The sequence below is a fragment of the Gopherus evgoodei genome, chromosome 12, assembly GCF_007399415.2.
Source record: "Gopherus evgoodei ecotype Sinaloan lineage chromosome 12, rGopEvg1_v1.p, whole genome shotgun sequence".
Classification (NCBI taxonomy): domain Eukaryota; kingdom Metazoa; phylum Chordata; order Testudines; family Testudinidae; genus Gopherus; species Gopherus evgoodei.
Genome location: NC_044333.1, coordinates 3,216,952 through 3,241,261, shown reverse-complemented (window position 1 = coordinate 3,241,261; position 24,310 = coordinate 3,216,952). Strand labels below are relative to the sequence as shown.

General features: G+C 49.0%; 1 protein-coding gene across 4 annotated transcripts in view; it reads right to left on the bottom strand.

Moving 5' to 3' along the window:
- HYDIN (HYDIN axonemal central pair apparatus protein) overlaps positions 1 to 24,310 on the bottom strand; it is a 392,944-nt gene that overhangs the window by 310,155 nt on the left and 58,479 nt on the right. For all 4 annotated transcript variants that reach the window (XM_030581746.1, XM_030581750.1, XM_030581747.1 and 1 more), the window contains exon 8: positions 72 to 273. In XM_030581746.1, the coding sequence (XP_030437606.1) occupies positions 72 to 273 (202 nt within the window). The remainder of the gene's footprint in view (positions 1 to 71; positions 274 to 24,310) is intronic.

Genomic DNA, 24,310 nt, shown 5'->3' with positions numbered 1-24,310 from the left:
AAGGAATAACATGTTCCCTGCTTTCCCCTCATCCACAGAGCCAGTTATCTCAATCTATCTTTCAAATTAACCTTAGCTTCTGTCGTTCCTCCTCTTCTTGAGTAACAAAGACCTTCCACTGGAAGTGTGCTATGATGTCGCTTCGGTTGTGTATAAGCACCGATCTTTGGTTTGCTAAAGTAACGTATGTCTTCTCAATCGTCAAGGTGTTCTTGTCCAGTCTGACATTGACGTCTGTGGCTGCTCCATACAAACTTATGTGGATATCCTCACCTAGGACAGAGCAAAGGACAGAAACTCAATGGCCTTTGCTAAGTGAATTTTTTTTTGCTTAGAGCAATACCTAAATATGGATGGATCTGTAATTAAATGAATTGATATATTTAACATATCCTCATGGCAGACATGGCCAAGAGCAACGTGGATTCAGCTCTCACTACTGGATGTACTCATGTTCTCTCTCCAAGGACGAATACAAGGTGATGATACACTAAGACTGCAATGAGTGGGACCCCAGTTCTGCAGCTTTGTGGAGATGTCCACTCCCCAGGCTGCTAATAGTTTAGGGTGAGATTTTCAAAGATGCATTAGTGATTTAGGTGCACATGTTCCATTGAAAGTCTATGGGATCTGTGCTCCTAAATCATTTGGGTGATTTTGAAAAGTTCCACCTTAGACACCTCTTGCTCAGGGCCTCCAGTGTACTTCATGGATCTGAGCTGATCACTGCGATGCCCCCCTTCCTGATCACCTTACACTGACCGGACCTGGGACACATGGTGGTTCAGACTGATAGGAGAATTAGGACACACCAGGCCCCTGATGTGTGTTCACAAGTTGGGGAATGGAGCACACCAAGGTACAGGTGACGTGCACCAGGCTTTGTGTACAGAACCTGGGCACATGTCAAAGCTCATGGGGGACCAGATACTCCACTGGTATAAATCATCAGTGTAGCTCCACAGAAGTCAACAGCCCCACATCCAATTACAGTAGTTGAGGTTCTGTGCCACAATCTTCTCTTTTCAAAGTGTTGGCCTGGGTAAAAAGTGCAGGGATTCCACTGAAAGCTCCAGGGCTGATGGGAGTAATTCTTGCTGCAAGAGATGCATTTGAAAGCATACTCAATATATCGATCCATTAATAGCTTAATATACAATAGAAAGCCCAGATCCCAGTGAGTCAGAAATATGCTGTGGATTTCACTGTGAGGCAGATGAATTGACACCAAGCATAGAGCTGTCAGGGTTAGCGGAGGGCAGTTGCAGGCTTCATGTCTTGGGCACCAAATTAGATGACACATTTCATTTAGGACTCTTTGTATCTTAATATTTAAGGAAAATAAAACTCTTGACTGTGTAACAGCGGTTGAAAATTTCAGTTGACAGGGTAGATTTCTGCAGTTTAGTAGTTTGGGATGTTTCTGAAGCCATGAAGCCACATGTTTACTGAAACTGAGTATGTTGGCCCTGTCCTTATTTACAGAATACATCCTTATTACAGAGACTGTCAGTCATCTTGCCCTTAGATATTGTCAAATAAATTATTTACATAGAGTCAGGACAAATAAAAGACAAACTCACTCAACAGCCAGTTAGGAAACTATGCTGGAAATCTAAATCAAAAGGGACTTTTATTACATTAGCAAACCACAGTAACTGGAGCGTGGGGCTTTTGAAAGCTAGTTTGACACAGCAGGCACCAAGCTATGTTTGCAGTTTGCATTTATCCGCAAGCCTATGGACACATGCAATTTAGCACATCATGGTACCTTCTTTCCTTCGAAAGATCGAACCACCTAATTATCTTTCCTGTGCCATAGGAAATGACTGACTGTCTAAAATAAAGAAGGTGATACAGAATCCCAGAGAACTCCTCTAGTAATACTGGAACTGCCACCCCGGAACTACCAGACGTAAGGACTTTCAGAACATCTCTCTTCATACCAGTCTTACAACAGAGTCAGAGAACCTTGTTTATCTGAATGCCTGTTTGGATGAATGGATGAGAAAAACATTGGACAAACTTCCAAAATTAATTTGGGATTTTTATTAAAATTTGCAGCAAATATTTCATCATTAACTGCTCCAGATGTTAGGGGAGGATAAACAGAGTCATTAGACAGACATATTGAATAATATGCTGCATGCTCATCTTCATTGATATGTACTGCTCCTTTATTCCTTAGCACTTTCTTTTTGCTGTGATTTGTGATGAGAATCTCTTAAGAAGCTAACATGAGCAGATGTCTGCAGTTTCGAATGCCTGGGAAATATGGAAATTCAGATTTAACTCTTTTTGTCCTGACTTTCAAAGGTTTAATCAGGATTTGCTGTCACCTCTTTAGGCAATAACTGCAGCTGAAGATTTACAGGTATGAGAAAGTCCTCACAATTTATTACTGGAAATGAAAATAAAAATTATAGCCTGTCACTCAGATGGGCATTAATATGGCTCCATATCTGTCTGGTTTGGTACTTACATGGCCACAATTACCACAGTATGTGAGCACCTCACAAGCGTTAATGTATTTTTATCCTCTATACTCCCTGCTGTACAGATGGGGAACTAAATGACCTACCCATGATTACACAAGGAATCTATGTCAGAAAGGAGAAGAGAAGAGAACCCAGTTTTCCCAAACCTCCGCCCGACTCACTGGACCATCCCTGGAGTCACCAGCAGGTGATGCTCAAGAATGAGGCACTTGGTCCTTGTCACTTCCAGGGAGACTAACTGCATTGCCTCAGAGATCTACTTGATCTGCATTGCGCTGAGGAGAGGCCATATATAAGCTCCCATACTCAAATTTCCTTCATGGTAGTACACCAATTACAATTCTTGAAGTGAGAGACTTCTACAGGCAGGTAATTTCAATATTGTTCCTACCAGGCTATATCCAGGAGCTTCTTTTGGACATTGTTAAATCACTGCATTATTTACGCTGGCCTTCAGCAACTGCTCATTTATAAAAGTCATCCTTTAATAATTGCCACTGATAAAATCTACAGTTTTAAAGAATTGTTTTCCAGGCTGGAATGAAAGCTCAGGAAATTCATCGATTTATTACTTGTATTACGGTAGTACTGAGGCACTCGCTGAGGACCAGGACCCCCGTGCAGACACAAAATAAACAAATGGTCCCTGCCCCCAAAAGCTCACAAGCTAAGCAGAAGACAAGAGACACCAGCTGGAGACATCAGATGGGGGAGTACAAGGAAGCAATGAAATAATACTGGCAGAGGTGAAAGTAAGTGGGTACGGGCCAGTACGGAGGACCGGTAAGAAAAGGAGACTGCCTGAGAGAGGGAGAAGCCTGCCCCCTGCATAAGAATAGTTTAAACTCAGCTGTTCCCTGAGTGGTTCAGCCCTCGGGGTTAGGAGTGGTTTCTGGCATCCTTGTTAATTTCACTCACAGTAGCTAGGGGGAGTGGGGAGGGTGTGTTTGACCATGACAGGGGCAGTCCTTGTCTGCCCCCAGGATGAGGGGATCTCTCCAATACTAATATACACAACAAATACAAGTATTTGGCTGCACAGCTTAAATCTAGAGCTAATTGGTTTCTCGTCTCCTCCCTCCCCCTCCTCCAGCCAGGCTGCAGACAAGGCTCTGCATTCCTCCTCCCTCCCCGCCGCAGGGGTTCTCCTCTAGGCTCTAGCATGCAGTAGGAATACTGGCTGAGATGCCTGCTGCTGCTGCCTACATAAGAACAGTTTAAACTCAGCTGTTCCCTGTGCAGTTCAGCCCTCAGGGTTAGAAGCCGTTTCCGGCATCCTTGTTAATTTCACTCCCAGTTGTTGTTGGCGGGGAGGGGTCGAGGGGTTGTGTGACCATGGCAGGGGCAGTTCTTTTCTGCCCCCGGGATGAGGGAATCTCCTATACATAAAAAACATAATCAAAATCAGGAACCATTTCCAAGTTCAAATCTATCCCATTCCGTCCCCAGCAGAGGATCATGGTTGTGATGTCCAAACTGCTTGCAGATCCTCTTCGAAATGTTACTGAACCACACAGGGAACAGCTGAGTTTAAACTGTTCTTATGCAGGAGGCAGGCTTCTCCCTCCCTCAGCCAGTCTCTCTGCTGCAAGCTAGAGGGAAGCCCTTGCAGCTGCTGGTCAGTGCCAGGCAGGGAGAAGCATGGAGCCTAGGGTCCGCAGCCTGGCTGGAGGAGGAGGGAAGACACGGAGAAAAATGTGACAGTGAGTTTTCACTTTTTCAGGCTTATTCCAATAGTAAAGTTTTATTACAGACAGTACTGGCGGTAGTAATAGTAGCTTTATTTTCTCTAGCTATGTCATGCAATGGGAGGGATCCATGAAGTACATAGGAGAGGTGATTTGCTTGCAATTGGACCATATGGGTAAGAAATGTAAATTACTTTCACCTCTGCTCAAACCCCAGGGCTCCCAGCCATCTCTGCAGCTGGTAGCTCCAGGGGTGATTTAAAGGGCCCGGCTCCTAGCTTCAGCTGAATCCCTCAGCCCTTTAAATCCTGATTTAAAAGCCCTGGGATTTAAAGGCCCCACCTGTTCTGATAGAGGCCACGCCTCTTCTGGTTGAGGCCCCTCCCCCTCTGCAGGACTCTGGAGTACCGGCAAGTCCTTTAAGTTACTTTCACTCCTGAATACTGGTCAACAGGATAAGCTGTGTTGTCCTCGGGCAGCGCTCTGATCTATACACTATGCTCCAACCGGTTTTGGGGACAGTCAAAACAGTACCCCCCATCCTAGCCCTTTCTTTAATTGGGCGGACAAAAGGGGCCCATCAGCTGCTCTGCACCATCCTTGGGAAGCAGAGATGTCTCCTGCAAGTCAACCACTCATTGTGTCACTGGAATTACTGGGAGTCATGGAACAGGCTTCACTCCCAAGCAGGGTGGAGGAGTCTCTCAGAATATATTTGAGGAAGAGCCCAGAACTATCAGAGAATGAGGAAGCTCTGAAAGACATGGCTGCAATATATACAGGATGACGGTGCCTATTTTTAACCATTATTGATGCTGTGATAATGACGAGCTATGGTACTCGCCTGGCTGAAATATCAATTTTGGCAGACGTGGAAACAAGTGCAAGGACTTTCATCCCAATAGCCTGGTAAACAGATGCACAATATACCACTTAACAAATCAATCCACCCTTCAAGCAGCTCTCCCCTTCCCAAGCAGGTGCTGATTGATCAGAAGGAAAATGTGTCAAACAATTCAGATGCAGTTCAAAACAGCAATGACTAAGGCTGTGGCTACACTTGCAGATGTAGAGCGCCGGGAGTTAAACCAGCCCTCGGAGACAGCAGCAGGGAAAGCGTTGCCGTGTGTTCACAGTCAGCTGCAAGCGCAATGGCGTGGCCACATTAGCAGCTCTTGCAAAACCAGAGAGACCTGTGTATTGTGGTAGTATCCCAGTGTGCAAGTGGTTGCAGCATGCTTTTCAAATGCGGGAGGTGGAGTGTGACACGGAGTTGTGTGTATGTGGGGGGAGAGACAGTGTGTTTGGGGGGACAGAGTGTGTCAGCATGCTGTCTTGTAAGTTCAGACAGCGGCAAGAGGAAGGGGGGAAACCCCAACATCAGCCCTTACCCTCTCGCCTCTCTCTCTCACACACACACACACACACACACACACAAGCACAGATGCCTACTTCTGCAGCAGGAGCATTCCACAGTAATGGTTTGCTTTGTGTCCTGGAGCAGATAAGCACGCCGGCTGTCAGAAACGGAGCTTTGAAAGGGGCTAGCCGCATTTCTGCAGCCGACTTCAAAACAATGACAAGAGTGGCCACTTGACTTCAAGGGATTGTGGGATGTTTTGGAGGCCAATCATAGCGCAGTAATGCAACACCTCATCCACACTGATACCCTAGTGTGGCCGCCAGGTGCACCTTGACTCACAAGGGCACCAGGCCCTGGGCTCTAAGGTGAAGGAGGTAGTCCAGAATAAGCAGGACCGGGGCAGCCACCATGGAAATGCCTCACTCATCCGTCCATCTGGAAAACCAAGACCACTTTGCCTAGTAGGCTCAGTGCGTGGAGGGCCACCTGCTTTCTAGAAGGATGTGCTGAACCCCTTCCAAGCATGTCCTTTCCTTCTTACCTAACCATTGAGCAGCCATGTTGTGAGGTGGAGTATCGCTAGGTTGGGGTGGAGGAGGATGCCCTGGTCCTGGGAGAGCCGGTCTGGGTGGGATGGCAATGGCCACGGCGGGGCGACCGCCAGGCCTGTCAGGGTCCTGTACCAATGCTGCCTGGGCCATGCTGGGGCAACCAGAAGGACCCTGGCCTTGTCCATCTTTATCTTTTCCAGGACCTTGCCGGTCAGCAGGAACATGGGAAAGGCATAGAGAAACTGGCCTGACCAGGACAAGAGGAAGGCATTGGAGATAGTCCCCTATCCCAGCCCTCCCCTGGAGCAGAACTGGGGACAACAACAGTTTTGCCGAGTTGTGAACAGGTCCACCTGGGGAGTTCCCCACACTTGGAAAAGTCTGTGCACCACCTGTGGGTGGAGAGACCTCTCGTGCTGAGAGGAGAAGTCTCTGCTCAAACGATCCGCCCATGTGTTCTGGGCACCAGGCAGATGGAAGGCCTGTAGGCAGATGTCGTGGGCTACACAAAAGTCCCACAGCCTGAGGGCTTTGCAGCAGAGGGCTGAGGATCGATCCCTGCCTTGCCTGTTGATGTAGAACATCAAGGCCCTGTTGTTTGTGAAGACCCTGACCACCCGGCCCTCCAGGTGTGAGTGGAAGGCCATGCACATCAGCCATACCACTCTGAGCTCCCTGACGCTTATGTGGAGGGTCAGATCCCGAGCCGACTACAGACCTTGGGTCTAAATATTCCCCACATCGGCCCCCCATCCCAGGTCCGACGCATCAGACACCAGTCCAGCAATGGGGCCCTGCCTCTGAATGGGACCCATTGGAGCATGTTTCTTGGGGAGGACCACCACCGTAGGAAGGTGATCACTGGCTCAGGTAGGACCGTGAGGACTTTGTCCATCCTGACCCTGGCCTGGGAGAACTCCAAGGCCAACCAAAGCTGGAGGGGCCTCATCCTGAGTCTGGTGTGACGGACCACATAACTGCATGCCGACATATGATCCAAGAGCTAGAGGCATGCTCTGGCAGTTGTCACTGGAAACCTTGTGACTGTGTTGATGAGCCCCTTCAGGGTCTCGAACCTGTCCATTGGGAGAGAGGCTCTGGCTGACGAGGCGTCCAGGACCGCCCCAATAAACTCTATGCGTTGAAATGGGACTAACATGGACTTGGTGCTGTTTACCAACATGCCCAAAATGGTGCACATAGACAGAAGGAGCACCAAGTGATCCCGCACCTGTGACCGGGAGCTGACCTTGATCAACCAATCATCCAGACGGGAAGATCTGGACCCCCTGGTGCCTGAGGTAAGCCTCCACCACCGACATACATTTTGTGAATACCCTGGGGGCAGTGGACAGGCCAAATGGGAGAACCGTAAATTGGTAGTCTTCCTGCCCCACCGTGAAACAGAGGAAGCATCTGTGCCCCTCAAATATATGGGTGTGGAAGTACGTATCCTGCAGATCAAGGGCGGTGTACCAGTCCCCAGGATCCAGGGAGGGGATGATGGAGGCCAGGGAGACCATGTGGAACTTAAGCTTCACCATGTACCAGTTCAGGCCTCGCAGGTCCAAGATGGGCCTGAGCCCCCTTTTCGGGATAAGGAAATAGTGGGAGTAGTACCCCTTGCCTTTGAACTCCCTCAATACCACTTCCATCACTCCTAGGCCCAGGAGCTGCCCCACCTCCTGCTCGAGCAGAGCCTCATGCGAGGGGTCCCCCAGAAGGGACGGGGTGGGGGGTTGGGCAGGGAGGAAGTACACTGGAGAGTGTAGCCCTGGGAGATGGTGTTGAGGACCCATCAGTCCAAGGTCAGCCGCGACCGCTTTGGGAGGAAAGCATACAACCGATTGGAGAAGGGAAGCTTTATTGAGGGTGGATCCCTGATGAGAACTGGCAGGGCACCCCCAGGCATCCCGTCAAAACCACCTTTTCCCCTCTTGCTTTCCTTTGAAGGACCCAGGCTTGGGGACAGGCTGAGACTGCCTTTATGGATGCCTCTTATAGTCCCATGACTTCTTATAAATGGTCTAGTATTTTGGGTGGGTGGCCTGAGCAGGAGTCTGCTACAGCTTGAACTTAGGTTTAGCCAGAGCCGGAACATAGAGACCCAGAGTCTGGACAGTCGTGCAGGAGTCCTTCAGGCCATGCAGCTTTGTAACTGTTTGTTCATCAAACAGCGCTTTGCTGTCAACGGGGATGTCCTGTGGGGAGGTCTGCGCTTCGCTGGACAGCCCAGAGAGCAGGAGCCATGACGCCCTTCTCATGGACACCACGGAGGCCATGGACCACACGGCCATGTACGCTGCATCCAAAGCTGCATGCAGGGTTGCCCTGGCAGCCGCTGTACCCTCCTCCACCAGAGCTTTGAACTCCTTCCTGTCGTGCTCCTGATGGGAGTCCTCAAACTTGGGCAGGGAGCCCCACAGACTGAACTCATACCGGCCCAGAAGAGCCTGGTGGTTCGCCACACGTAACTGGAAGCTCAAGGACAAATACATTTTTCTTCCAAAAGAGTCCAGCCTCCATGAATCTTTATTTTTCAGATAGGGGCTGGCTGGCTCTGCCGCTCCCTGTGGTAGACCGACTCAACCACCAAGGGAGTTAGGAGCAGGGTGGGTGTAAAAGTATTCATGCCTCTTGGCGGGTACAAAATACTTCCGTTCCACTCTCTCAGAGATGGCGGACAATGAGGCCGGGGTTTGCCACAAGGTATTTGAAATTTTTGCCACCCTTTCACGGAGAGGGAAGGCCACCCTGCCCGGTGCGGAGGAGGACAGCACATTAAACAGGAAGTCTGAGGGCTCCTCCATCTCCTCTGCTTGGAGATGGAGGCTTGATGCCACTCTTTTTAAGAGTTCTTGGTGGGCCCTAAAGTCCTCCTGCAGGACGGAGGGAGGCGGGGCCACCTCATCCAGGGAAGGTGAGGATGCCGGCACGGTACTTTGTGTGTCCACCAGCACTGGAGGGTTCACCACCTGGTCAGTCTCCGGGCATGGTGCCTAGGATGTACATCCCACTGACTCCTTCCTTGGAGGTCTGGAGATGGAGGACGATGGCCCCGGTTTCCACTGGTACCATTGGACCGACCACTGACATAGTTGGCTGTTCGGCCTGGCCCGTTGATGGATGACTACGAAGGGAGGCCGGGCTGACATACGACCTGCCGCTGTCCCCAGACTGGGAGAAGCGGTGCCACTGGGAGTGATGCTGATCATGGGACTGCGATCCTGATGTGGAGGACTGATACTGTCAGTTACAGCTGCTCTGTGATTGCCTCAGGCGGGCAGACCCACAACGGCGAGACGCCAGCGACTGACGCCTGGGGCTGCGGAGGCAGCACCGTGGCGGGGTCCTGGAGTGGGATACCAAACAGGAACAACATCGACGTCCATGCCATGACCAGCTGCGATAACCCCTCTGAGACGATGACCTTTGGCGTCATCTGCCTCGGTCCCGTCGGTGTTCACTCTTTGAGGCGGAGGATTGCTGAGAGTGTCGGTCGGATGGAACCCAACCAGATAGCCTGGTGGGTGTCGAGGACGATCCATGTGGACTTTGCCCTGAACAGTCACTGGGCGGCAAATGGCGTCGGGAACATTCCATCGACCGAGACCAGTATCGAGCTGGGGGTGACTGCGGAGATCCCAGTGGTGGCTTGCCTCTGGAGCGCGGGGCCGACATCGGAAGTGCTCCTGGTACCAGCATGGACATAACATCCTGGGCCACCTGCAGGGCCTACGGCGTGGAGGGCTTCCAGACATCCAGGGAGGCCTGCTCTGAATGGGCCAGGCTACTCCACTCAACTTGAGTCGGAGGCCTAGAAGCCAGTGGGGATCAAGGACTGCCCAACATGGGTCTAGCCTCTGTCCCGCGTTTACTCTAGTGCTGCAGCAAAGAAGGCCTCTTTCTAGTCTTCTTGGATAGGGAGCAGTGCTGACTAATCAATGGTGCCTAAGGATCACCACACACCGACTCCGAGGTGCCCGGTGCCAACTTGGAGTGGCATGCCGGAGCCAGGGTCAGTGCCAACTCCATCAGAATAGCCCGGAGCCTAATGTCCCTTTCTCTCTTGGTCTGAGGCTTAAACGACTTGCAAATCTTGCAGCGAACACTGAGATGGGTTTCCCCCAAACAGCACAAACAGTCCGCGTGTGGATCACTCACTGGCATAGATCGCCTACAAGTGTCGCACGACTTAAAACTCGGCACATGGCATGCCCCAGCCTGGGCGCTCTAGCTAAACTAAACTACTAACTAACTACAGGTACCATACACTGAACGAACAAGCAATTTTGGGGATGAGCCACAGGAAAGCTGGAGCAGAGTTGATCCAAAGCACCTTCAGTGGTGGCAAGAAGACACTGAGGGTGGGGGGAGCGTACAGCGCCCCTTATACTGTGCCATGGAGGCGCCGCTCCAGGGGTCACTGGGGCACTCTCCTATGGGTACTGCTAGGGGAAAAATCTTCCAGCACCAGTGCACATGGCGAGCACGCACACCTATTGTGGAATACACATGAGCAATCACTCGAAGAAGAACAGAGACTTTTACATCCATCAGCATATAGAGATGTGGTCAGCAGAAGCTCAAGGTTTGCTTCAGTGAATTTAGTATCACAGTGACATCTCTTCTGCACATAGGAAAATGGTCCAGTTCCAACAGGTATTCGAGGTGTGGGTGCTAAGTTTGTAATGAATCCCACTGTACACTGAAATGACCCCTAACCAGTAGCAGAGCTTTATCAGCAGTAAACTCCACACATTATAAAGAAAGCTAAAGCACAAGGTCCCAGTAACCTCCAGATTTTCGCTCCTAAAGCTCTGCCTTCTGTGATTCACCACCATGATCTATGCTGTGGACACAAGCCACTTGTTCGTGCCATTCCTTAATGCACCACTGGCACAGAAAGAAAGGCCAGCCTATTGGTACAGAAATGACAGGCAATGCAACGCTCTCACACTGACCGTGTAACCTCAGCTTTCTACAATGGACACCGACATCGCTAGACATGGGTTAAACAATGTGGTGCTAAATGGATTAACCAAGGTAAAGTAAAGGGAGTTTTGAAAACCCATGCAAGGACCAGGGTGACCATCTACTGCACTGAATGCACTGAAGTCTCAATTTGTCCTCAGTCTTTTGTTTTAGGGCTAGAAGGAGATAGATGTGCTACAGACTCAACACGCTATGTGGTTGAGATGAGGGAGGTGCACTGCATTGCATTGCACAGCAACCTACCCAGCCAGTTCAGAAGCAGTGCTGACAGGTTTGAGGGAGACTAGCAATCTCCACATGGAAGGATCATCAGCGTGACAGGAGCCTTGAACAGTGAACGGAGAAATAGTGGGGTCAAGGAGAAAAGTAGGGAGGAGCCTTTGGGACTCGAAGAAAGGCTCAGAATGTTGTCCTCTCTGGGAGATAAACCTTCATGTAGCCTCTAATTCTTGTTAACCCTCGGAACTCAACAAATGTTGAATGATTTTTTTCTCTATTCCTCTGTTTCCAGATTAGTATCACATTTAGGGCCTGTCATGAGACGTACCCGCTCTGCAGCACCACCTGCTAACTGACTCAGCATGCCAGACATTCCTTGCCTCAGCTTCCCCCTGCCCACCTTTTGTCTCTCCCAAAGGTTCCTGTGACTCATCTCTACAGTTGGGTCACTCTGAGTTCAACCCCCTTTTGCGGTAACAAGTCCAAACAAATAAAAAGCATTTTTTCTCCTCAGTTGGACTCATCTTCAGCCTGCCTTGGGCTCAGTTCCCAGTCCCCTCTGGGTTCTTTCAGTCTTTTGCTCTGGGACAGAGGCCTGACTCCCAGACTCCTTCCCTGCAGTCCCCTCAGTGCCCTGCACTCCCTCACTGAGGGCCTTCCACAGAACCCTGCCTGCTCTCTGTGGTTCCACTCTCAAACTGAGCATCTCAGTTCTTTTAAAGTAGTGGTCTCCAACCTTTTTATGCCCAGGATCACTTTTTGAATGGAGGAGCAATCCAGGATCTACCCTGCCCCTTACCTGAGGCCCTGCCCCTTCCCCAAAGCCACGCCCCACTCACACCATCCCCTACTCTCTCTGTGGCTGGCTCTCCCTCACCCTCACTCACTGTCACCAGGCTAGGGTAGAGGGTTAAGGTTTAGGAGGGGACTCTGGGCTGAACCTGGGGCAGGGAGTTGGGGTGCAGGAGGGGATGAGGGGTGCAAGCTTTGGGAGGGAGTTTGGGTACAGGAGGGGGCTCTGGAATGGGGCAAAGTGCTGGGGTGCAGAGGGGATGAGAGGTGCAAGCTCTGGAAGGGAGTTTGGATGCAGAAGGGGGGTCCGGGCTGGGGCAGAGTGTTGGTGTGCAGGAGGGAGTACAGGGTGCTGGGTCTGGGAGGGAGGTCAGGGCTGGGGTAGGGGGTTGAGGTGCTGGAGGGGGTACAGGGTGCTGGCTCTGTAGGGGGGATCCAACCAGGCAGCACTTACTGCTGGCAGCTCCCAGTCGGTGGCAGCTGCAGCAAGGCTAAGGCAGGCTCCCTGCCTAACCTGGCCCCACACCACTCCCGGAAGGGGCCAAAGCGTCCCTGGGAGGACGGGGGTGGGGCACGTGGCTCTACATGCTGCCCCTCTCTACAAGCACTGCCCCCACAGCTCTCTCAGCCAATGGGAGACGCAGGGGCAGTGCTTGCAGGCAGGAGCAGCGTGCAGAGGGAGACCCCTGCCCCTCTACCCCCGGTGCCGCGCAAGCCACCTCCGGGAGTGGCATGGAGCTGGGATAGGCAGGGAGTCTGCTACAGAGGCAGCCACACTGCACCACCACAGATTACAATCAGAGGGGAGAGATAGCTCAGTGGTTTGAGCATTGGCTTGCTAAACCTAGAGTTGTGATCTCAATCCTTAAAGGGGCCATTTAGAGAGCTGGGGCAAAAATCTGTCAGGGGCAGTCCTTGGTCCTGCTGTGAAGGCTGGGGACCAGACTGGACTGAGTGACCTTTCAAGGTCCCTTCCAGCTCTATGAGATAGGACTAGTTGATCACAATTGACCAGTTGGTGACCACTGTTTTAAAGAAATGACCCAGCTTGGAGCAGGGGAGCCAATCTGGCACAGGTGTGGCTGAGCCCAACTATCCTTAACGGCCCAGCCAACCTGTGGCAAGCCCAATCAGAGATCCATACATCTCAGGGACAGAGAGTGGCCATTCTGATCATCTAGTCTGACCCTCTGCATCACACAGGCTAGAGATTTCACCCAGTGATTCCTGAACCTAGCCCAACAACTCCTGGTCAAATCAGAGTGTGTGACTTATAAACACAGCCAGTCCTCATTTTAAGACCCCTAGTGATGGGGAATTGGTCCCGTAAAGTGCTGAGCTCTCTGAAGTCAAAACAACTTGCGAGCACTCAGCACCTCTGTCAACTGAGCACTAGTGAATTCAGGTATTTCAGGGACACAAATGCAACAAAGCTAAGGCCTGTGTCAACACGCCCATACTCCACATTTGTGTCCACAGGTAGACTCAAGAAGGAGCAATGTGCAGGCACATACTGTGACAGGGAAGGGCAAACTCCAAATGAAACAGAGAGAAAAATGTTTCAAGATCAATGGGATTTTTATATTCTTTTAAAAACAAGTTCCTGGAAGCCATCGATTGCAACACCAGCTCCATGAGACAGATGAGGGAGCTTTTGGTGGAAGGCAGATTCTTCACATGACCTTTTTTATTTAAGAAACTGTTTGAGTTCTGGGAAGTTGTTGACTCAACAGGTGAGGTGACTAACACAGCAGGATAACATCTGTCTGGGATTTTTACAGCTGTATCTGCTAAAACCTCCTACCGGGTCCTGCAGACCCTTGAGCCCAGCACTAGTGTGCAGCTAATCTGTTTCAGTTTTGCTCAGCTGATAGCACTCTCCCTTATTGCCAAGAAAGGCCAGGAACGAGGGCTCTAATTCGGTGGTGACACAAGAGCTTATTACCGTGGGAATGCTGCATTTGTAGACACGCTGTAGACTGGATTAGCCTGAAGTGCTGCACATTAGTTTAAACGGGGGGGGGGGGGGACTTCTGTTGTATATCTGTGGCTATCCAGGTACAAGTTAATGCTTTCATGGAATATTTCAAAGACGAAGAATTCCAGGACCCCGAACAGCATATTTTCTCCCAGCAATGGAATTGTTAATGATTAGGAGGAGGGCAAGACATTGCAGAGTACAGCAGGTTTGCCCAGATGGTCACTCTACTGCTGGAAACTCTCTCATTGCTTTGGGAAGCGTATGAACAGCATTATTCATGCACAAGCAATTATTTTGAGCACAGAAGAAGCTGAGTACCTCAGAATTTTTGTATTATTAGCCACGGAACTTCACGCCCACCCTGTATGTAAAATGGCACTAATTTTAATGTTGATAAGATTCCCTTTCATCTATTGTTAAAGCAACAGCCTTGTTCTGCTTTCATCCTTGCCAGTCATGCATATTATATACTGTAGTTACCCACCATTCCCACCAAATCTGAATGGCTCTAATGTCACATCAAACTTGCTATCATTCTGCTGCAGACTGAAGAACTCCATGGCAGCCTCCTAATTAGTGCCTGTGGAAATAAGCCTTAATGTTTCCTATGATCTCATAGTTAATTCCTGGTTTCACCATTTGTGACCAAATGTCAGAAGAGATTTTTCAAGTTGGCAGTTGTAACATATGACTCCACATGCTGCTTTTGCTGCAAGGCGATGGGATAGAAGATGGCAATAAAGAACTGAATTCTAATTGTAGCCAGAGGTAAGTGATAAGGCATTTTATCTCGGAGGACAGAGTATTGGCCAGTTCTAATCCTTGCTCTGATGCTATTCATTGGGTGAGGTAACCGAGAGTCATTGCAACAGTGGGTGTGAAGATTCTCTATACAGCTCTTGGGCAGCTATCAATGAAAAGTGCCTTGTTACACATTTTTTCTATTACACGGCCTCAAACAAAGCAGTGTCCATTCCACAACATTCACATGGGCTCAAAGGAAGGACCCAAACAAGAGTCCAGGTGGTGAAGTGTCATGGGACTATCCTGCTAGCCCAAGATGGTGATACAGATAATATAATGGAGTCTGGCACCAGCTTCTTGTGCTCAAGTCACAAAGGAAGAGGTCTGACCAGACCATGCTCATGTTTAACCCTTTGCAGCTTGATGTTGGAATTGATGTGATGTACGAAGGGCTTGGGACTGGCCCCCCGAGGGAGTGCTTCTTTCTCTGTACCATATTGCCACAGGATGACAGTCAGCTGGGACAATCAAGATGGACCTCACTCATTATAAAAGACGAGGCAACTGGAAGGTCCCAGGACTCTAGAACTCACTCCTCATTTGTTCCAAAGGAGTCCATGCTGCAGCAGATCTGTTTGAGTGGGATTTTGGAGAGGGCTGATGGTGTGCTTCCCTCACTAATGAAGGGGCAGAAAGGAGTTTCTGTAGGTGTCTGCCCATTGCAGTGATTACTTTAATACTGCTGGGACATTCCTGAGCTATTGATGATATTAGGATGCCTAGAGCCTTAGAAAGGTATCTTTTATTATTTTAAATCCAAATAAACAAACAAGAAACCATGAATGAGTGTCATCTGATTTTAGCAGTGGGAATGTCAAACCTTCCTGTACATAGGGAATCGAGTGGACATTCCTATCATCCCTTTTAAAGAAGCATCAGATTCATATAAGCTCTCCCACAAACTGGAGACAATTAGGGCTTTAGTTTCAAAGGATGCAGAAGGGGAGGAAAGGGGTGCCCCAGACGTAGCAGTGATGTAGTGCCACATTGTGCTTTACTCTTGCAAGGAGCTTTTCCCCACCCCTTGTAGTCCAGTGCAGTAAAGGGCAGTGGTGCTCCCGTAAGCGCAAAGATTACACAAGGGTAATGCAGTAGCTACCCTGAAGGGAGCAGGGAGTGGTGGGGAGGAAGCAGGACCATGTCCCCAGCAACCCTTGAACCTGTTAACAGGTGCGAGTCTGGCTCAGGGTGAAGTAGCACAGCAGCTGTTCTTCCCTGATTGAGGTACAGCTAGGGAAGTGCATAAGACAATTCCTTTTTCCGTAACTGGGGTTCTTCGAGAGGTGGTGCTCATGTCCATTCCATTGTAGGTGTGTGCACTCGCCACATGCACCGGTGCCACAAGCTGACCGCTGCCCCCACCCTCAGTTCATTCTTGCCAGAAACTCCGGCAGTTGGGAAGAGGGGCGGGTCATGGAATGGACATAAGCAACACATCCCAAAGCACACCCGGTATGGAAAAAGGTAACTGTCTTTTCTTCTTTGAGTGCTTGCTCATGTCCATTCCATTGTAGGTGACTCTCAAGCAGTACCACTGGAGGCTGGTAGGAGTTCATGGACGTGTCGACTGCAACACAGCTCTGCCAATCCAGCGTCATCTCTGGCTTGCTGGGTGATGGCGTAGTGCGCCGTGAACGTGTGTACCAAGGACCATGTCGCAGCCCTGCAGATGTCCTGGATAGGGACGTGCACCAGGAAGGCAGCCGAGGACGCCTGATCCCTAGTCAAGTTAGCCTTCACTGCAGGCGGCAGTTCGGCCCAAGCCAGCTCATAACAGGTCTGGATTCAAGATCCTTTGTGAGGACACCAGGAGACCCTTCATTCTGTCCGCTGTTGCGATAAAGAGCTGGGTCGACCTGCGGAAGGGCTTGGTGTGCTGCAGGTAGAACACCAGGGCATACCAGACAGACAAAGTGTGTAGCTGCCAGTGACCCAGTAGCCTGAAGCAGACCCGGGCAGTGGTGAGCGGGTGTACGGAGATGCTGGCAATGAGATCTGACATTGTCCTGAATCTGTCCTGGGGCAGAAAAGCTCTGGCTTGGGTAGAATTGAGTACCGCTCCAATAAACTCTATTCTTTGGACCAGGATTAACGTTGATTTTTGTTCATTTATCAACAGGCCCAGAGCACGACACATGGCTTGTAGCACAGTGACGCTGCACTGGACCTGGGTCCTGGAGCAGCCCTTGATGAGCCAGTCGTTCAGGTACAGGTAAATCTGGATACCCGGATGTCTGAGATAAGCTGCCATCACCGACATGCACTTGATGAACACCCTTGGCGCTGTTGCTAGGCCGAACGGAAGCACTGCAAACTGGTAGTAGGCGGTCCCCACCGTGAAATGCAAAAAACACCTGTGTCTGTGAAATACTGATATGTGAAAGTGGGTGTCCTTCAAATCAAAGGAGGTGTACCAGTCTCCTGGATCCAACGAAGGAATGATGGAGGCCAGGGAGTCCATACAAAACTTCAACTTCTTGAGATACTTGTTGAGGCCTTGCAGGTCCCTAGGAGGGCTGGTTGGCCTAGTCAGCAATGACAATGCCTGGCTGGGCTCAGGAGATTTACTACCCAGCAAGGGTCTATGCTCCTCCCCAGACTTTCCCTTTGACACACAGGAGGTTGGGGAACACCCTCTCCCTGGGTGCTTCTTTTGCTTCTTCGCCAGCACTGGGGACTGGGACCAGTAACGGGAGGCCAGTGCCAGGGGTACAATTCACATTGATGCTGCCGTCCTTTGTGCCAAGTCCAATTTTTGCAGCTCGTAGACCGGCACAAGGACCAACTCCAGGAGAAGCACTCTCAGTCTTATGTTCCACTCCTCTTTTGTCCTGGGCTTGAAGCTCCTACAAATGCAACACTTATCACTGATTTGGGCTTCTCCCAAACACTTCGAGCAACTTTGATGAGGGTCACTAATTGGCATAGGCTTCCGACAGTGATCACAAGACTTAAAGCCTGGGGAGCGGGACATGCCCTGTCCCTGGGCTAAGTCCTGAAGGGGACTATCTAAGCTATCTCACAACACTAACACTAACTAACTATTAAGAAGACAAAGAACATAAAAATGGCCCTACCAGGTCAGACCAAAGGCCCATCTAGCCCAGTGTCTTGTCTGCTGACAGCGGCCAGTGCCAGGTGCCCCAGAGGGAGTGAACAGAACAGGGAATCATCAAGTGATCCATCCCGTCACTCATTCCCAGCTTCTGGCAAACAGAGGCTGGGACACCATTCCTGCCCATCCTGGCTAATAGCCATTGATGGACCTATCCTCCATGAATTTATCTAGTTCTTTTTTGAACCCTGTTATGGTCTTGGCCTTCACAACATCCTCCGACAAGGAGTTCCACAGGTTGACTGTGCACTGTGTGAAGAAATACTTCCTTTTATTTGTTTTAAACTTGCTGACTATTAATTTCAGTTGGTGACCCCTAGTTCTTGTGTTATGAGAAGTGGTAAACAACACTTCCTTATCTACTTTCTCTACATCAGTCATGATTTTATAGACCTCAATCATATTCCCCCTTAGTCGTCTCTTTTCCAAGCTGAAAAGTCCCAGTCTTATTAATCTCTGCAAACAGTATTCAAGGTGTGGGCATACCATGGATTTATATAGAGGTACCCATGATATTTTCTGTCCTATTGTCTACCCCTTTCTTAATTATTCCCATTATTCTGTTTGCTTCTTTGACTGCCGCTGCACACTGAGTGGCTGTTTTCAGAGAGCTATCCACAATGACTCCAAGATCTTTTTCTTGAGTGGTAACAGCTACTTTAGACCCCATCATTTTATATGTATAGTTGGGATTATGTTTGCCAATGTGCATCACTTTGCATTTATCGACATTAAATTTCATCTGCCATTTTGTTGCTTAGTCACCCAGTTTTGAGAGATCCTTTTGTAGCTCTTCGCAGTCTGCCTGGGTCTTAACTATCTTTAGTAATTTTGTATCAGAAGAACTACTTATCTAACTATTTACAACACTAAGAGAAAACCACTAACTAAGTGCTTTCCAAGGCAAGGAGACATTCCAGCACCGTCTCTGGTGGTAAGAAAGAACCAAGGGTGGGGGGAGCCGGCAGCGCCCCTTATACTGAGGTATACGCACACCACTCCAGAGGGTACTAGAACTGGTCCCCTATGGATACCACTGAGGGGAAAACTTCTGGCACCAGTGCATGTGGCGAGCGCACAGACCTGCAATGGAATGGACGTGAGCAAGCACTCAAAGAAGAACTCCCAGGTTACACCTTCAAGGCGCCTCTAAGCTCTTGAGCTTGTGCACACAAGATGATATTCTTTGAAGTTTCCTTAGTTTGGGTCCAAACAGAGGACAGAAATCAATCTGAATTTGTTGGAGGCCGAACATTTGATTGCAAGACCTCATGATGGGAGGGCCATTGCGGTATGTCCTTTCCAGGAGGACACTCCATGGCTGCAGTAACGCAGGGTACAGCAGGATTCATCCAGCCTGGCAAAGGCTGCTATAAGCCTCGAATGCTGCCAGTAACACTGGGCATTCTCTGAGACTCTGCTCTTTCAGCAGCCCTTGGAGTAATTAATCAAATAACTGATGCAGAGTAGCCCTTTTCGTATTCTGTGCACATGGATCCATGAAGTAGCTGCCAACAGCGCAGGTCTGCTAACAACAGTGAACCAGGCTAAATTTGCCTTAATGGAGCATTAACTAAGGGACTGTCAGGTTTCTAGAAGCTCTGCAAGACAAGTAGGGTGTTAATCTGCCAAATACCCAGACGGCGGCTAGCTCTACTCGGGAGCAATTCCAGCTAGACTAAGGGCATGGCTACACCTGCAGATGTAGAGCGCTGTGAGTTAAACCCGCCTTCAGAGAGCGCAGTAGGGAAAGCGCTGCAGTCAGTCCACACTGATAGCTGCAAGCGCACGGGTGTGACCACAATTGCAGCATTTGCAGCGGCATTGGGAGCGGTGCATTATGGGTAGCTATCCCAGCATGTAAGTGACTGCAACGTGCTTTTCAAATGGTGGGGGTGGGGTGAAGTGTGACAGGGAGTGTATTGTGTGTATGTACGGGGACAGAGAGTGGGGTTTCGGGGGAGCTGAGAGTGTGTCAGCGTGCTGTCTTGTAAGTTCAGACTCCCTTCCCCCCACCTCTCTCTCACTCACTCAAAGCAAACAGTAAATGTTTGCTTTTTCCTCGGAGCTAATAAGCAGCCGGCTTCTCCGAAACGGAGCTTTGAAAGAGCATTTCCACATTCCTGCAGCCTATTTCACAACAATGACAAGAGTGGCCACTTGACTTAAGGGGATTATGGGACATTTCCGGAGGCTGATCACGGCGCAGTAACGCAAAACCTCGTTCACACTCGCTCCAGCGGGGGCGCAGCAAATGTTATTCCACTGGCCAAGGTGGAGAACCAGCAGCGCTGTAGCTGCGGAGTCAGAGCGCTCTACGTGGCTTGCCAGTGTGGACGGGGAGTGAGCTAGGGCACCCAGGGCTGCTTTATTACGCTGTAATTCGCAAGTGTAGCCAAGGCCTAACATTGCAAACCTGAGTGAGCTGTGTGACGCTACTCCCCATATTCTTCATAGAGATATTGTTATGATATGAATATGGAATAACTAAGATGTGTTTTATGCAAGATGGATCATGTGAGGTATCATTGGAAAGGTCATGATTTACTGGATATGATTATCCTATTTGTATGCATGTATCAATTCTGTATCTGAAGTTAGGAATATTGATTATGTAACAATTACAACTATGTTTACACTTGGGGAACACCCACCAGACAGTATGTAATCAGCCTAGATAGGCCAATAGGAAGGACAATAGGACTTTGAAGATGTTAATCTCCCACCTTCCTGAGAAGTCCTGGGATGCTGCTTTGACACTCCAGGGTCATGTGATCATGTCACCTGGTACTGGACACATTTTGGACTTCTAGTATTTTTCCACTGAGGTGGGGGGGATCACACTGAGAGAGAGGAAGGATTCCTGCCATATGTAAATCTTATTTAAGGCAGGGAAGTGAAGTAATCAGGGTTCTTCTCCACTGCCTCCCTGCCCAAGAAGGAAGATTGCTGAAAACATCTGAAGAAACAAAGGAACTAAGCTGCTGGGGGCCGGGCGGGACAGGGGCTGAACCCAGGCGAGAAAGGTCTAGCCTGTGAAAGGAATCCTGGAGATTTAAGCTGCTAGCAGTGCAGTTTACCTTCAAGAAACTCTGCAACCTGCTTGAAACAACATTTAAAGTGAGAATTTGCTACTATTAACCAGTTAATTTAGGGTATTAAGCTTAGTTTGCGTGTTTTGTTTTATTTGCTCAGTAATTTGCTTTGATCTGTTTGCTATCCATTATAAGCACTTAAAACTTATTCTTTGTAGTTAATAAACTTGTTTTGTTTTCTTAAGCCCGGTTTGTGTAATTCATAACTGAGGGGAGGGTAAAAACCTGTGCATCTCTTCCCCCACACTGAGGGAGGGGGAGGATTTCCTGAGCTTGCGCCGTAAGGCCTCGGTGCTGCGCAAGACGACTCAGTTCTGGGTTTGCTCTCCAGAGGGGGGGTGCACATGAGTGCTGGGCAATCCCCGAGCCGAGTCTTCCCACACAGAGCTGGTCTCAGTGTCTGCATCTCTCTCCAGCTGGGCGGGTCCCTGCCTGTGTGTGCTGGAGAAGGCTGGAGAGCCTGGCTCAGGAAAATAGTGTAAGGGAGCCCAGGCTGGTGGAGCAGGCAAGCTCAGTGAAACCCCAGTACATCAGGCGGCGCCTAGGAAGGGGGGTCCAACCCGTCACACTGTGCATCACTCATGTACTTGGGAAAGCCACTTTCTGAAGATCTCCATTCAACAGAAGGCAAAACAGCACTGCCATGGATCTTTTATTTAAAATAAAGGCTTTTGATGATGCCTTTCATCCTCAGAGCTGGCTCCCCTTTCAGCTTTGTTCTCTCCTACTTTTCACCATCACGTCTGATTCCGTTCCCATGGAAGTGAGCTGGTATTTGCTAAGGTTTCACAGTGCTGCAGTGCTGTCATAAGAAAATCCTCTGAGCAATTACTCTTTTCATTGAAAAACTCATCTAAGTATATGGTATCTGTCAGGCTGTGAATGAGCTGAGTGAAACATATGGTCAGGACGTTCCTAATTAGCCACAAAGATTAATATATTGGCACTGGAAGCCCAAGAGATACTGGGACTAATAGTAAACAGTTCTGGTGCTGTCTGTACTGTGAGAAATTCCAGTGCTGCACAATGAATCTCTGGAATGTAGCAGCATCTATTAGCACCAGCTCTGTGATTGAAATTTACCCCTCTGCACAAGGCCTATGCGACACTTACATCCTGCTTAAGCCCCATTTTTGAGAGCTAAAGTAGTATATGGGCCTCATGCTAGGTGTCTGCACGGGGTAATTTAACCCTGTAGACATTATTTGTCCAGAGCAATATGCAGATATCCAAGCCAGGAAGGATACTTTTGTAGCTGTCCAACCAGCAGACCCAATTCACTGATGAATCCTGGTCACATGCCACTTTAGGCACATTGTGCATACTCTAAGAAAAAGTGAATAAGCAAAACCCTTTCCCAAATTGGTACTAATGGACCCAGAGAATTCTCTCTGCTATAGCAGTCTGCTGCTTACCTTATAGGGTGATGAACTGGGATTTTCAGTGGCTCTTAAGGGGGATTAAACTGCTTTCACTTCAAATACTTGAGTGGATTTTTCGAAGTGTTTAAGGAGCACAAGTCCCACTGAAAGTCAACAGAAGAGGCAGCCCCACTGACTGGAATGTTTAAAAGACTAACGATTAGTTGCATTTCATGCCACAACTTTCAGTTGTATGTTGTAAGCTCTTTGGGGCAAGGACCTTGTATTTGTATTTGTCTGTGGGCTTGCCTATGTGGCGAGTTAGCGTGGGCCAAGCCAGGCTGCGGATCTAGTGTCCTAGCTTGTGGCGCACTAACTGGCCATGTGGACCCTGCTACTGTGCAGTAAAAGTTCTGTAGTGCACACTGATGTACGGCAGTCAGTGCACGGTAGGCTCTGGTGCGCTGTAGATTCACACCCTGGCTTGCCATGCACTAATTCACCATGTAGCAAGACCCGATTAATAGAACTTTTAGCATTATTATGGTTATTTAGAGTAGAATCCACTATGTTCTAAGTGCCTTCCAACTACTCAAGGAGATCTCAAAGAGCTCACAATCCAATTAATAAGTCCGGGCCAAATCTTGACTTCCTCACACATTGGAAGCTCCACACTTGCTTGAGTGACACTAAGGACAGATTTGGCTCAACACTGGCAGATATTAAATAATGTAACAATAATATAACAGATGGTAGCCCTTCTCTAAATCACACGAAGACCCAATGAGAATATAAGTTAGTGAGGAATTGAAGAAAAACAATAAAGCAAGGAAAATATATCACCATGTACTGAAAGGCCATTTAGTCTTTATAGTCTGTATTTCACTAGAAAATGATCTGTTGTGCAGTTTTGTAAGAGAGACGTGCCTGCTTTTGGTTTGCGTGTTACGGGTAAATGACTCAGTGCAGTATAAATTAGCAAGGGTCTGCTGTGTTAGGTTGTGTAATGGAATATTGGCTGCTCTGTAATACATTTGCAATAAGCAGCTTTTGAGACTGATTAATAGCTGAAATGAAATTGAAACATTTAATCAATCTCTGCAGTTATCTATTTCTTTTTATGCTACAAAGCAACAGAAATGATCCCTTAATTTTTCCCTTGTTCTTTATCTCTCTGTTGTTTTGCTTTAATGAATTTAGTTCTATTCAGAGATGTCACAGTGGTGGGAGTGAAGTCCTGTATTTATTTGCAGAACGTGCAGTGCAGGCTTCCCCCACATCACTCTTCAAATGTATTTCAACCCCATTGAGGAAGGACCACCCCCTGGGGGAGTGAGAAACTAGTTCTATCTAGCTCTGTGGCCCATCCACTCTTATCTCCTTTGTGCCAGCAAGGGGACCAGCTGTTAGGGGTGCTGGAACCATTTTATAATGGGGGTGCTGAGAGCCATTAACACAAACTGTAAACCTTACATATAAAGGAAACCACTTCAACCCAGGGGGTGCAGCGGCACCCCTAGTTCCAGCACCTATGCCAGCTGTTGTGGGGGACCAGATTAGATGAAGGGGGGTTCTGTGCAATAAGAATCAGATTGAAAACCTCAGTCCTGGGCCTGATTCTGATCTCATTTATAAGTCAGGTGTTACCCCTATTGAAATCAAAGGGGTTACACCAACGTAGAAATAGTGTGTGGTTAGGCCTCATGGCACTTTCACTATTTTTCAGAATATCCAGCTAGTTTTATCATTAGCATCTTTGATATGTAAGGATACAACTCCCCCCGCTTTCCCCCCAACCCAGATCTCCAACTCAGCTAGTTCTAATTTACACCGTGAAGGATCTGGTCC